The sequence below is a fragment of the Musa acuminata genome, chromosome BXJ1-1 (assembly GCF_036884655.1).
Source record: "Musa acuminata AAA Group cultivar baxijiao chromosome BXJ1-1, Cavendish_Baxijiao_AAA, whole genome shotgun sequence".
NCBI classification, from domain to species: Eukaryota; Viridiplantae; Streptophyta; class Magnoliopsida; order Zingiberales; family Musaceae; genus Musa; species Musa acuminata.
This window is the reverse complement of record NC_088327.1, coordinates 3,499,634-3,515,382: the sequence shown is the minus strand read 5'-3', so window position 1 is coordinate 3,515,382 and position 15,749 is coordinate 3,499,634. Positions and strand designations below refer to the sequence as shown.

Sequence of the window (15,749 nt, the reverse complement as noted above, 5' to 3'; positions counted from 1 at the left end):
GGCCGAAGAAGAGGATGTGTCTTGAAGTCACTCTATAAAGGCTTGACCTACCACCACACTGGAGACCTTAATGACAACTTGAATTGGCCATCTGCCAACGCACAAGCAAGCCATAAATAACCCATAAAGAAGGGTTTTCTTCTTCTGTGACAGCATCGTTTGGCCTTGGTGGGTGTGGGCCTTGTTTTTACCTGCTTAGGTTATTGGTTCCCATGGCATCTGGGAGTCCGGAGTGGAAGGCGTAGAAAGCTAAGCTTTGATTTCTCCTCTTCCCCATTTCCCTGTGCCGACAGGGAAGAGAAAGAAGAGGAGGCTTCTATTCTATTCTGTGCTGCGTGGACCGTCGTGTAGTTGCATGGGGCCACGCTGTGCTCCGCGTGTGCCATCACCCAAAACAATCACGATTCGGCTCCGCTGTCGGGGACAGCCCAGCAGACAGCCTTTTAATTGCATCAGTACCAGCTGTTATCTGCCAATTAATGCGGTCCCGCATGCAAACTATATAGTTTATGTGCAACTTGGAGTCATCATCATGCGGTAGGATGTCTCGTAGTCTATACGACGATCGGTGTTACCGCTTCCTCAAGTCAAGCCTGCTTCAAGGAAACCTATGAGCTACAGTTAAGTCACTGCCTTGGTTTAGATGACAAGAGCTACTCCTAATACAAACAATAATGCGATTGGATGTACTGTACGCTTATCTAAAACTGGTCCTCAATAGCCACTAAGACCTACTAATGCAAACAAATTTGACATTTAGTCAAACAGTCGATGGAAGACCACAGACGAACCATATATGTGCAGGAGAGAGAGAGAGAGAGAGAGAGAGAGAGAGAGAGAAGCACGGGCCGACGCAGCCGCCTTGGGTGGTGAAACGGCATCAAGACCGTCACTTTCGTTGGGTTACGGTCCCACGTCGCTTCCACGGCAAGAAAACGATACCCTCCAACCAAGTGTTCCTCTCTCTCTCTCTCTCGCTCTTTCTCGACCTTTACCCAATATATTTATTTATAATTTAAACACCCTTTTATTATTAAATAATCTTATTTTTTTCTTATGTTTTCTTCTTAGGTAAATAAACGATTAAATTATCATGCGGAATAAAATAAGGATTGAAATATAAATTAGCATAGATCAAAAATAAAAAAGATATTAATTAATTTAATTAGTAAAAACTTTTAAAAAAAATTATATATCCTCTGAGGATTAAGACTTCTTTCTATTGATCGATAATCAGTTAGTTAAATAGTTGGTTGTTGGAATAGGAATACCCTTTGTTATTTTTTCCCTTAAATTTATCTTTTTTATTATTTGCAAGTACGAGAAATACTATAGTGGATGAATGATAAATATACATTGTATTATACCCGTACACTCAAAAGATACATTAATCTTATAAACATTGTGATCGACTTATCGACTACGCAACGTATATATTAATCATCAGAATATCTTAACACGGGCACCAAAATAAGACTTGATTATCAATGGGCTTGTCTTAAATAAAAGCCCATAAAAAATTTAGAAGCCTATTCATACTTTATTAATACTTCCTCCATGAAATTGAATGGATGTGATGATACCAACACATTCATATGCATTTTCTCAGCATGATTTGGATATGTGTAGCAGGCATTGTCTCGAGGTGGTATCATTCTACTCCATGCAGCCGAAGGAGTTCATTCTTCCATCCCTCTTGATGCCTCTTAGCCTAATGAGAGGACATCTGCTCTTTATGATGATGCATTGACAGTCATGGCGTCGATCGATAGAAATCTCCAGTCGTGGAAACTGACTTCATTGATGCTTCGTCGTGCATCCACCACAGCCAATCTCAAAGGACATGGATGAGAGCAACTGGTGCAGTGCCAGTGTTCAGTTCATACTCGATTGGAGCAATTACAGAGACTCTGCTCCTTTTAAGAAGGAAGATGACGACGACAAGAACTACATTTTATTGGGTATATATATATATATATATAAGATATAAGGTTTACTTATGTTTCTGCTACAATAACATTTCCATCAAGTCCTGTTCTCCGGTATAGATGAGATGGCCTGCACCTCATCAATGCAAGTCTCTGAGTTGGTTCTTCCCAATGCGTCCCCTCTTCTTGTTGCTCAGAATCCTCAGGCTCTGCCTCAAGATGTCGATCTCTCGGTCTCTCTTGCACGCCTCCTTTTCCATCTCATCGACGCGTGATCTCAACGTCTCCGCCGTCTCCTCCTTGGCTTTCACCTCCTTCTGTAGCCCCTTGATCGTGCCGCCTTCCTCATCCCCCAGGTAGAACCTCTCCCCTAAGAATGGAAATCCGTCAGTGGCCACGAGAGAGGTAAGGAGGAAGAAACAGAGGCATGATTGAGGACTGCCATGTGGTCCATCGGGAATCATGGAGCATATGGCCTACATATTGAGAAGACGATGGAAACAGGATCAGTGGACATGCATACAATATTCCTTCATGTGCAGTGCACACCCGTATGTGATGGTATTATCCTGCTATGAAGTGGGGGAAACAGAAGAACGGACGAGAAGGTCGAGCCACAAGTTCCTCGCGGATGTCAACTGAGATCGATGATCGGTCCCCTTTGTTCATTTGTGAATCATCCATGCATTAATCTGTATTCCTTGTATGAACCAGAAATACACTGCTCTGTTTCAGCTCTGATCTCAAGAGAATGGGAATGTTAATGTTACCTTGTCGAGTTCTTTGGATGAGATCGTCAAGCTCGGTTTTGATGGCGAGGTAGAGCTGCTTCCACTTCTCCACCGCCTCCTCGCGCCGCGCCTGCTCCTCCTTCATGTGCTCGACGAGGTAGTCGGTGCCGAGGCGGAACCACTCCTTGTCGCCGCGGCCGGCGGCCATCTCCTCCTCCAAACATCGGATCCGGTCCTCCTCCTCCTTGAGCCGCTTCCCCAGCTTGCTCGCCTCCTCCCTGTGCTTCCTCCTCTCCTGCTCCCACTCCGCCTCCTTGGAAGCGAAGGCCGCCGCGTGGCGCTCGAAGGCTCGAGCCTCGTGCTCCCTCACCCGCTTCATCTCCTTGATCTCTTCCTCCAGAGCCAGGACTTTGGCCCGCAGTTCCTTGGTCTTCTTGCGGTGCTTGGCGTAGGAGCACTTGCTGGTGACACCGCCCATGCTTGTCTAACCCTTTCTCCGGTCAGCGGTAGAGGGGTAGGGGCAGCAGCGTGCTGGTGGTATGGTGACGGTGGTGGTAGCGGTGATGGATCAGAGACATATGTAAGCTTGGAGGAGGAAGAAACTATGTGCAAAAGAGGACCGAGGGGTGACGTAAGGGAAGGTGACAAGGTGCATGAAGGGTCGCACTCCACTGCCTGTTTGGCTTCTGCGGGGGAAAATTGTAGAAGTAGACTTGTGGCAGTGGTGAGAGAAGGAATCTAATCCTCTTTTCACTACCCGCCTCAGCCTCTTTAATTGTCTATTTCAAGGATATAAGACGATTTTTCCTGAAAATATTTTCATTTTTATTTTTCTCCGAAGATGTGTATGATAATTATCTCTAGTTTGTCAAAATTTCATGAATATCTTTTTTCTCTCTTCTTCATCCATCATTTTATCGCTTATTTATTATCTCTATCCAATAATTATATACGATATCTATCTCACGTTCTTCTTGCTTGACTATTACACTCGACATCTCCATCATCTTTTTTGCTCATCACCTTCGCTCGTTCTTTGCTCATGGCTTTCACCTCATAAAATAGAGGTGATTTTTTTTTTTAAGTGTCTTGTTTCTAAAATTTTTTAAAAATATTTTTTACATAACATCCAAAAATAATCTCATTCACTTATTTTTTTAGCTCTTTTTTCTATGAATCGTCTCATGAATCGTAATGATTTTAGTAATATTAGAAAAACACGATAGCACGCTACAAAAACACTATAACATGATATTTTAACATAAATTTTGTATAAATATTAAATATATAGTATTTTTATAAAGTATTATAATATTTTTAACAATACATAATATAGTGTAAATATATTATAAAATAATATATTTTTTACTATATTATAATATATTTTTAGTATAACTAAAAACACTATAATAAAGTATAAAGATATTACAACTATATCGATTCATCTGATGGTAGAGTATTTTATATATTAAATAAAAAAAATGAGAGATGCTTCCTAGAAGAGTCCAAAAAATGAAGTTTATTTTCCGATAATTCGCCTTACCATCAATCCCTTTGTCCACATGATTTGGACAAGTATTTCTTGGAGACATGGCTAAATCTGAACTCAGCAAAACAAAGTAGAAAGACTTGGTATAACCCTCATGATATTGAGAATAGCCCAAAGAGGCTGTACTTGTTTGCTGAGGCAAGACTGCATCATTGGTTTTTATATGTCAACGTTGGACTTCACATGACCAGAAACCTGTGGCTCCTCTTTAGGACAAAGTGCCGAACTCTGTAAGTTTGATTGATTTACTTCTAGTGAAGGTACATTCTGCCTTGTTTAAGTGGCAGAATCCTCCTACAGAAGCAAGTCTGCACACCCAACTCGTGAGCCATCAAACTTAAGCATGACATCTTCCACCTCCTGTTTGTCCCCATCTTACCATCTTCTGACAAATCTCAGCACTATTCTCAGACCCAAGACTATTAATATGATTAAGTATAATAGTTGTAGGCTTTGCAGTTCTGAGGCATTTCTTTTATATATCATTGTACAGGAAATCTTAATTTTTTATGGATTTACATCTGAAAGCTAATAGGTATAATTTATATGTTTATACTCTTAACATTCTCCTTATGTCTGCAGACAAAAGATAGATTGATGAAATAAACATTTAGCACCAACTGGATTTGACTCATTTTTTCTAGTGAAATTAGAACATCAGTCCAATAATCCTTTTCTTTGTTTGAATACTGAAAATACTCACTTGGCATTTAATACTAATTCAATAGGGTGAAGATAATGTATCTCTAATTCTCCTTTTGCTTTGGTCATTTGAGACTAAATGTATTTTTTATATTGTAAATCTTTTTCTTACATGAATGATATCTTATAAGCCTCCATCAAAGTTAGTTCTGCATATCTGAAAAGTTTTCTGCTCTCAATTTCTCAGAAAGAGAACACCTATATGAGCAATCATCAGTGCTATATTCTTTGTTTGAGGTCATAAATCGTAAAGAAGTATAATTCGATTTTGATGAATAACAAGGAAATTAGATAACAATCACCATCCAAATTATATAGACATTGTTAATGTATACAATATATATTAAATGAGTTGCTAACCTTTCCATTATCATATACAGATATGTAAGCACTACCTTTTAGGTGAATTGAATCATTGGGTGACATCACTTCCCATCACACTATAATTGTAAGAAACCCATAATAATTTCTAGGGATTAATTTCCCTATTGTGAAAATGAACACACTGCATCATGGAGAATGAGCTTTTCGCATGTACCTATTTGTAATATCTTTCATGGTAAGCACATTGAGCAGTATTGGTCTCCTTCTCTTTTGCCTACACCCAAAAAAAGGGAGTACCACTGATATTTCAAGGATACAGTGGAGAGAGAACAACATATCTATAGGTCTCTCAATGGGTCCCTTCCATCATGGACCATTACTGGATGCCATAGAAATGACTTGCACCATGCCACTTGATGATATTAATGATGAGACCAAGTTGCATGTCCTTTTTAACACAATCTAAATCCTGTTTTCATAAATCCTAAAAGGTATACAGTTGTTAATGTCTCAGTATTCTATAAAATGTTTCTGCCATGCACTGCTTGGATGCATAGCTTACAAACGTTAGGCAAATAAATTCAAGACATTGATTCATTTTGTCTAACTAGTATATTTGTACATCTCCTTTGAACATGTTGATATCATCCATGCATTTTATTTGTCTTGAATTTATTCAGTGATGGAAAGAGATGCATAGAGTTGACTTTAACATCAACAAGTTGTTGAATATGTAACATTTACATATTGATATCATGGTCTTTTCCCCCTTTTCCATATTCTTTAATACCTATGCTTGCAGATATTTCATCAATGCAGCTACATCTACAGTATATGTTGGCATCAATCCAAAATATATTTATTTAGCTGTACAGTTGGATGAACCTAACAATCAGAATGCATGACAGGTCATATTCTCCTCATTGTGGCTTAGATCAGATCCTCACACATGCTTGCTTTTGATCTCCTTAGTAGTAACTTGCACAGACACACACAAGTCTGCATCCAGTTCATCTTTCACACTAGAAAACATGCATGCAACCAAACAAGCAGTCGGTGTTGATCCAAACAGTCAATCATCACCTCACTCTCTTTCTGCTTGTTCTTGTGTTTTCTGTTCCCCTTTCGATGTAAGCAACGGGCAAATCCCTCCCAGCAATAGTCCATGAGATACTTTGGAATACGCGAGGACAATGAAGCAGTCATGAATCATTGCTGGCAGACCATCATGTCTGCACCATGGAGTTACCATGCATTCCTCTCGTTGCACACACTGTCCGATGAATGACTCATCGTGCTCGGTCAATACTTACTGCTGAGACAAATGCACCAGGCCATGACTTCCTGCTCCTTTCTCTTCTTTTAACTGATGGGAGGCAGCGAGCAAGGTCTCCCAGGTGGGCCTGGCAGTGGCCGCTGCTGTCCCTCATCCGTTCTTAGGATTCCTGCGCTGATAGAGACTCGAGCTTGTTCCATCATTCAAAGTCCCAAACGCTACCTACGAGATGAGAGGAGGCTCAAACTCACAGAAAACTCTCGCTGCTGCGAGAAACACTCGAATGCGATTTGTTCTCTGCGCAGGGGAAGCTTGCATGTCAGGGTCGTGCCAGTGGAGCAAGCAGCCATGCAGCCAGCGGTGGAGGGGGAGGGGGAGACTTCGACGCTTGGCTGCATGCTCACCTTCAAACTCTACAGGAGGCTCATGGTCGGAGCTACAGAACGAGGTCCAATAATTGCGGGGTAATTCGCCCTACAAAGGCGGGTGAAATGGCCGTCCGCCGTGGATCTCATGGCGGACAAAGGGCATTGATGGCACACGCAATCGTATGTCATGTTCTTCTTTGCTTTTAAATGCCATGGCCCGTTCATCACCCATCTTGTCTGCCACAAGTGCTGACACAGGCATCTCACACTTTTGTCACCGTGAGGAATTTAAATTTAAATCTTCTCTACGTTGCTTTAGATCGAATTCATCATATATATCGATTTTGATCACTCTGAATTTGAAATAGATGTTGAGTTTGATCGAGATGAATTTGTGCCATTTAGTAGTCATTCAAAAGAAAATACTACCGAGGATGTCAAGTTTGTATAAATTATCTTAAATATAGTTGATGGGATGAAGCTTTTATGAGATGAAACATTAAATTCATGTAAAGGATTAACACAAATAATATATCATAGTGCATAACATAAATATTATAATATTTATATTTAATGATTTTTATAAAAATATAAAAATTAATAGTTACTTGTTGACTTGTTCGCTATAACTCCCCGTTACTTGTTGAGTTAGGTTACGTTATCCAATTTACGAATCGACAACATCCGAACTCTTTAATACACTTGTTTCTTGCGCAACTACTAACTCAAACTCAACTTGGTAAACTCGCTTTAGCTTCAACGTCAAGCCTAGTTGATTATTTATGTGTGTATCCATACCGGACATCTTTATCTTATTTGCTTGTTTTAGTTGAAAAATCCATCGAAAGATGCCTTAAAGTATCGTTTGAAAAAAATAAATAAATTTCTTAAAAAATAATTTAAATATATAGAATTTTGATTTCTCTCCCTTACCATTTTATTTTAGATACTTTGATATATGTTTGACGAAAGTATTTTATTTTAATATATGAATCGAGAAAGGTCTAATTTTTATTTTCTATATTTTAAAAAATATAAAAAATTTCTTACCTCATATATTAAAATAAAATATTATAAATTCGAGCATAGGATTTTATAATAAATTATCAAGATCTTTACCGATGAGACTAACTGATATCTTTCAAAAATTGATCGAATGAGATTTTGAACCCTATGAATTTTTTTTTTATGCTTATCAAAGATTTAAAACTACTATAATCTTGAGATTAAAAAAAAAGTGATGTGGACCAATTGGATGTATGCAAATGTTTGACTTGCAAATCGTAATCGAAACATAATATTCTTTGGATCGTACAAAAATCTAGCTTTAAAGATCACCTTCAATGATCATGTGGATGAATTCTCTTTCTCCCTCTGCATGAGCAAGCTATAATTGCAGGTACAAGGGAAGCAGACAGACGACCCCATATCTTCTCTTCCCATACGTTTCAGTCCGTAGACGCAACATCGTGTCGGTGGTAGATTGCATTGCTAGTGCAATTCTCTCTGTGGATCAATTCTCTCTGTGGACGCAACAAGTGTGTGCATTTGTGTCCACCGATCCGAATGATAGAAAGAGGGATACCAAACCCAAACAATAATCTATGCAATCTGCCTACTCTCACTAATCATCACTAGTGATTTGGTAGGACTTATACTAGTCATAACTGTTGCAATCTTATAAGGAAAACTCAAATGTTCTCAATAAAACAACATAATTAATTAAGAATATATATATATATACACACATAATATTTTTTATTATTTATCTATATTTAGGTTATATATATGTTGATGAGATAATTGTATTATTGATTTTGTTAATGATAAATCACTTAATCGAGGTCAGATAAGCTTGCATAGAATTGTTCACTTAGACCAATGAGCCATATGATTTTGACGAATGAGTATACCCGCATGGTTGTCTTTTCAAAGCACATAAGCTTCAAAATGTACATTCAAAGGTAAGAGAGACATGATAAACTTATGAGCCAATGGCTCTCAATCTAGCGTCATAAGTCACTTAGTCAACGGTCATTTGTGTGATTGGCTTATGAAAAACTATTCGCTTTGAATGGATAAATGTACCCATATGATTTTACCCTTTTAGATCCCGTAAGTTCTAAAAGATGTCTATAAGAGTTGGTTCCCCTACTCCTCAATCAATGTGGAACTAACATGACCTTATTAGTGCTTAGTGATGGGGATATAAACAGGAATAACCTTTGTATAGGAACAAATACTAGAAGACCAAAATACGCAGCGGAATAAAATGGAAACACAATCAAACAGAACACCAAGATATACGTGGAAAACCCCTTCAATGTGAAGGGTAAAAACCACGGGGCAAACTAGAGATAATCCACTATGAGAATAATGAATATACAAATCTCAATCTCTTGCCCAAAACCCAAGCAACAACCACAAGAGAATAACCGGGATACAAGGATCACGTTACTGCCCACAATATCTAAAACCTCCCAAGTAATCACAGCAAGAGCCTACTGTAGATTTGATCTAACCTGAGATGAGAACACTGCTAGATGATTGTGAACAGTCTCTCTGCGTTGTCCTTGTCTTCTTCCCTTTCTTTCTCTTCCTCTTCTGCCTTGTTCTCCTTCTTCTCTTTGGAATCTCGTCGCTACAAAGATCTGCCTCGTTATTGCCTTTTTATAGCTTTAATCTGCCTCTAAAACGCAGCCACCACACCCCCCTAATCTTAATTAGGGTTAGGTTAAGAGGGGGTGTGAGCTGTGGGCTGATAAAGCCCACATGGGCTGAATATGGGCCATCAGCCCAACAACCTCCCCCTTCAGCCCATAAGGGAGGCTGTCCCATGACTCCTCAATGTGAAGCCATACCGACCAACTGTCGGCATATCTCCTGTCTTTCTTTTGTTAAGGTCTTCGTCAACATGTCTGCTCCGTTGTCATCTGTATGAATTTTCTGAAGCTGCAACTGCTTCTCTTCAAATACATTTCGAATCCAGTGGTATCTGACATCTATATGCTTTGACTTGGAATGAAACATTGGGTTCTTACACAAATGGATGGCACTCTGGCTGTCACAATGCACCACATAATTTTCCTGTTTCAGCCCCAATTCTTGTAAGAATTCTTTCATCCATAACATTTCTTTGCATACCTCTGTAGCAGCAATATATTCTGCTTCTGTGGTGGAGAGAGCAATACACCTTTGTAACCTGGATTGCCGTGACACAGCTCCCCCTGCAAAAGTAAGTACATAACCTGAAGTAGACTTCCTCGTATCTATATCTTTTGCCATATCTGCATCTGTGTAACCTGTTAACGCAGGTGGTCCACCTCCAAAGCTTAAACAAACCTTAGAGCTCCCTCTGAGATATCTAAAAATCCACTTCACTGCTGCCCAGTGCTCTTTGCCTGGATTTGCAAGAAATCTGCTAGTAACACCCACTGCATATGTGATGTCCGGCCTCGTACATACCATTGCATACATTAAACTTCCAACTGCTGAAGCATAAGGAACCTTTTGCATTTTCTCCTTCTCCTCATCACTTGACGGACTCTGTTCTGAGCACAACTTGAAGTGACCTGCAAGAGGAGAACCAACTGGCTTAGCATTGCTCATACTAAATCTTTCCAATACCTTCTCGATGTATTTCTCCTGTGACAACCAAATCTTCTTGTTTTTCCTGTCACGAGAAATCTGTATGCCTAGTATTTGCTTTGCTGGCCCCATGTCCTTCATTGCAAAAGACTCACTCAGTTCCTTCTTCAACCTGTCAATTTTAGACATATCTTTTCCAAGAATAAGTATGTCATCAACATAAAGTAAGAGAATAATAAAATTCTCACCAAACCATTTGATGTACACACAATGATCTGAAGCCGTTCTTTTGTATCCATTTTCTGTCATAAATGAATCAAACTTTCTGTACCACTGTCTTGGAGCTTGCTTTAGCCCATACAAGCTCTTCTTCAACTTGCAGACAAAATTATCTTTACCTTTGACTTTGAAGCCTTCTGGTTGCTCCATATAAATTTCCTCCTCCAAATCACCATGAAGGAAAGCTGTCTTCACATCTAACTGCTCAACCTCCAAGTCCTGGCTAGCAGCAATACCAAGAGCAACACGAATAGAAGACATTTTAACAACAGGAGAAAATATCTCTTCAAAGTCAATACCTTTCTTTTGACCAAAGCCTTTCACAACCAATCTAGCTTTGTACTTTGGTTGAGAACAATATTCTTGAGTCTTCAACCTAAAAACCCACTTGTTCTTCAAGGCCTTCATTCCATTTGGTAGCAGCACCAAATCATAAGTGTGGTTCTTCTGAAGAGCATCCATCTCTTCCTGCATAGCAACTAACCACTTCTCTTTCTGCTCACTCTCAACTGCTTCCTGGTAACTCTCTGGTTCACCTACATCAGTAAGCATCACATACTCATCTGTAGAGTATCTTCTGGAAGGTTGACGTTGTCTAGAAGATCTTCTCAATTGAGGTTCTGCGGGAACTTGCTCTCCTACTTCTTCTTGCTCAACATGTCCTACAGGTAAATCAATATCAGGCTCTACACTATTTTCCTGCACATCTCCCCCATCACCCTGATATACTGGAGGAATAACTGGGTCACAATCTGCTAATCCTTCTACAGAAGTCTTGGCTGGTGCCTTCTTCTTCAAATCCTCAAAGGTTTGATCCTCAAAGAAGACCACATCTCTACTCCTGAACACCTTCTGCTTTTCTGGATCCCAAAGCCTGTAACCAAACTGATCATGTGAGTAACCAAGAAAAATACATTCTTTAGACTTACCATCTAGCTTGGACCTCTCATTATCTGGAACATGTGCAAATGCACGACAACCAAACACTCTCAATTGCCTGTAGGAAACATCTTTCCCTGACCATACATGCTCTGCAACATCACCATCTAGGGCTGTACATGGTGATAAGTTGATCACATCAACTGCAGTCCTCAAAGCCTCATCCCAAAACCTTTTGGGTAGCTTGGCCTGTGAAAGCATACATCTGATCTTTTCCATGATGGTGAGGTTCATCCTCTCTGCAATTGCATTATGCTGAGGTGTACCAGGAACTGTCATCTCATGTTGGATCCCATGCGACCTGCAATAGTCATTAAACAATCTCATATACTCACCACCATTATCTGATCTTATGCATTTCAATTTCCTTTCTGTCTCCCTTTCAACCCTGGCATGAAACTCTTTGAAGACATTAATAACCTGATCTTTGGTCTTCAAAGCATAAGCCCAAACTTTCCTGGAAAAATCATCTATAAAAGTGACAAAATAAAGTGCACCACTTATACCAAGAACATCAACAGCTCCACCAGGAGTTTTTGTCCTTAAAGGACCACATACATCTGTATAAACACGGTCTAAGGCATGCATTTTTCTAGACAAAGCAGCACTAGCAAATGAAACTCTATGTTGTTTACCAGCCAAACAATCAATACAAGGGTTCAGATGTATACCTCTGAGATCTGGTAATACCTCTCTCTTGGAAAGAGCTTGCAGCCCCTTCTCGCTCATGTGTCCCAATCGCCTATGCCACAACTCCATACTGAAGTCTTTCTCTGTAGCATTTAACTACTCACCATAAGCTTTAGCCTGCAACCTGTACAAAGTATGACATTTCTTTCCATTAGCTATAACAAGAGAACCCTTACTGAGCTTCCATTGCCCTCTGTGAAATCTGCTTTCATACTCTTCATCATCTAGTCTTCCAACTGAAATTAAATTTAGCCTCAAGTCAACCACATGCCTCACATCCTTAAGTACCAACTTACAGCCAATGTTGGTCTTTAAATGGATATCACCCATGCCAATGATGTCTGCTGTGCCATAGTTGCCCATCTTGACAACACCAAAGTTTCCAGACCTGTATGTAGCAAAAAACTCCCTCCGTGGTGTAGCATGATAAGAAGCACCTGTGTCAATCACCCACTCAAGATCCTGACACACACAAGAAAAAATATCATCAGAAGGAGACAAAATCAAATAATCACCACCCTGCACTGTAGTTGTAGTATTATCCTTTGACTCTGTAGACTCCACTTCTTTTCCCTTTTTCTTGTTCTTCTTAGGTTGCTTACATTGGTTCTTGTAATGTCCTTTCTCACCACAGTTATAGCAAACAATATCTTTTCTTGATCTTGACTTGCTCCTACCCATACGTGAACTGCTTCTAGACTTTGACCTTCCTCTGTTCTCTGAGATAAGTGCCTGTGAATCATTCTGAGATGTTGCCGAACTCTTTCTTCTCAACTCCTCATTCAACAAACTGCTTGTTACTTGACTCATAGTGACAATACCATCTGGCGCAGAATTACTAAGGGAAACCACCAGTGTCTCCCAACTTTCTGGTAATGAACTGAGAAGTAACAATGCCTGCAACTCATCATCAAGAGACATTCTCATAGAGGATAACTGGTTAGTAATACTCTGCATTTCATTTAAATGCTCAGCAATAGAAGCGCCCTCTCTATATTTTAGGTTCACAAGTTTTCTGATCAAAAAAGCTTTGTTGCCAGCTGTTTTTCTTTCATAGAGACTTTCCAATTTTTTCCAAAGAGAATATGCAGAAATTTCAGTAGAAACATGGTGAAATACACTATCATCAAGCCACTGTCTAATAAATCCAATTGTTTTTCGATCTAACCTCTTCCACTCATCATCTATCATAGTTGTAGGTTTTGCACTATCCCCTTGCAAAGGTCCATACAAATCTTTGCAATACAAGAGATCTTCCATTCTTGGTTTCCATATCATCCAATTATTTCCATTCAAACTAATCATGCGAGAAATATTACTGGCCTCCATGTTCAAATACAAAAATTAAATCACCAAAACCCCGCTCTGATACCAGTTGATGGGGATATAAACAGGAATAACCTTTGTATAGGAACAAATACTAGAAGACCAAAATACGCAGCGGAATAAAATGGAAACACAATCAAACAGAACACCAAGATATACGTGGAAAACCCCTTCAATGTGAAGGGTAAAAACCACGGGGCAAACTAGAGATAATCCACTATGAGAATAATGAATATACAAATCTCAATCTCTTGCCCAAAACCCAAGCAACAACCACAAGAGAATAACCGGGATACAAGGATCACGTTACTGCCCACAATATCTAAAACCTCCCAAGTAATCACAGCAAGAGCCTACTGTAGATTTGATCTAACCTGAGATGAGAACACTGCTAGATGATTGTGAACAGTCTCTCTGCGTTGTCCTTGTCTTCTTCCCTTTCTTTCTCTTCCTCTTCTGCCTTGTTCTCCTTCTTCTCTTTGGAATCTCGTCGCTACAAAGATCTGCCTCGTTATTGCCTTTTTATAGCTTTAATCTGCCTCTAAAACGCAGCCACCACACCCCCCTAATCTTAATTAGGGTTAGGTTAAGAGGGGGTGTGAGCTGTGGGCTGATAAAGCCCACATGGGCTGAATATGGGCCATCAGCCCAAAACTTAGTAAGGGAGCCAAGAGCTCATGGGCCCTCATTCTATGAGCCAATTTGATAAGTCACTTAGTTTGTGATCATTGGTGCGATTAACTCACGAGGAATTATCTGTTTTGGATAGATAAGCGTACCCGTATAGTTTTATCCTTTTGGAGCATGTGAGCTTCAAAAAAAAATACCTAGAGAGGCATGATAGACTTATGAGTCCTTAATTCCCTTACTCCTCAATCGATGTGAGATTAACACTGCTTTATCAACACTCCCTCCCATAGGGGAGCTAAGGTTTTAGGGGTTTTTTTTCCTAGCGCTAATCTGATAAGTTATTTAATCAATAGTTATTGGTACGGTGAGCTCAGGAGGAATTATTTGCTCTAGGCAGATGAGCATATTCACGTAGTTTTACCCTTTTCAGAGCACATGAACTTTAAAAATCACTTTTGAAAGTAAGAAATATATGACGGACATACTTATAAGTGTTTGGTTCTCCTAATCCTCGATTAACGTAGGATTAATATAATCTTATCAGTAATTAGAATGCATCCTATCGTATGAACCCATCATAATGTAATTTTTTAACCTTGCAAGAATAGATATATAAAAATTTCATTAATTAAATTAGTGGGAACCACCGAAACATGATCCGAAATGAGTGTGACGCATCATGTGGTCCATTGCATTCGTGCTCGTTCCATCAATTGCATGCACGTCGATGGACGCAAACACTTGTTATCGGGATTCCTTTTATCGTCGATGACTCGTACCACCAATTGCGGAGGAAAGTGGTGGCTCCACCACAAACATGGATTCATTATACCGGAGGTATTAATTAGATCTTGGTAGCCACAAATTTCATCTTTTAATGTGTTAAATTAAGTGAAAATATGTTTATACACTTGAAACATTGATTGTTGATGGTTTACTAGACCTAATGATCAAAGATCCATCTAAAAGATTTAAAATTAAGTTAAAATATATTCATATACCTAAAACATTGATTGTTATTGGCATGAAAAGTAAGGGTTGAAAATCGATGAAGACATTAACATAAGTCTTCAATTTAGGAACATTATATTTAAAATTTAGAAAATCAGTCTTAAAATTGATAGTATTTTAGTGCCTATTTTGTAGGCCAAATGATAAAAATGATAGTGAAATATTCATAAATATGCTGCTAGATATAATGAAACTAATTTTAAATTAGTTTTCTTTTCAATTTCATTTTTCCTATGTAACAAAAATTTAATTACATTTGTTTGTAAACGTTATTTGCATTAATTAGGCCACCCTTCCATACCACTAATTATAAGAGCTTTTCAATTGAATTCACCAATAAGCATAAGATATATGCCATTTTTTTGTTAAATAATTAATTCTTAATTTTAGTTACACATCAAAATTTAT

General features: G+C 39.0%; 1 protein-coding gene across 1 annotated transcript; it reads right to left on the bottom strand.

The window, feature by feature from the left end:
• Window positions 1–1,848: 1,848 nt before the first annotated feature.
• LOC135610810 (uncharacterized) lies at window positions 1,849–3,345 on the bottom strand. The gene is made up of 2 exons (XM_065105797.1): window positions 2,699–3,345; window positions 1,849–2,298 (listed from the first exon to the last, which is right to left on the bottom strand). Exons 1-2 carry the CDS (start codon window positions 3,135–3,137, stop codon window positions 2,069–2,071), a joined length of 669 nt encoding a protein of 222 aa, XP_064961869.1. The 5' UTR covers window positions 3,138–3,345; the 3' UTR covers window positions 1,849–2,068.
• Between the last annotated feature and the right edge of the window lie 12,404 nt (window positions 3,346–15,749).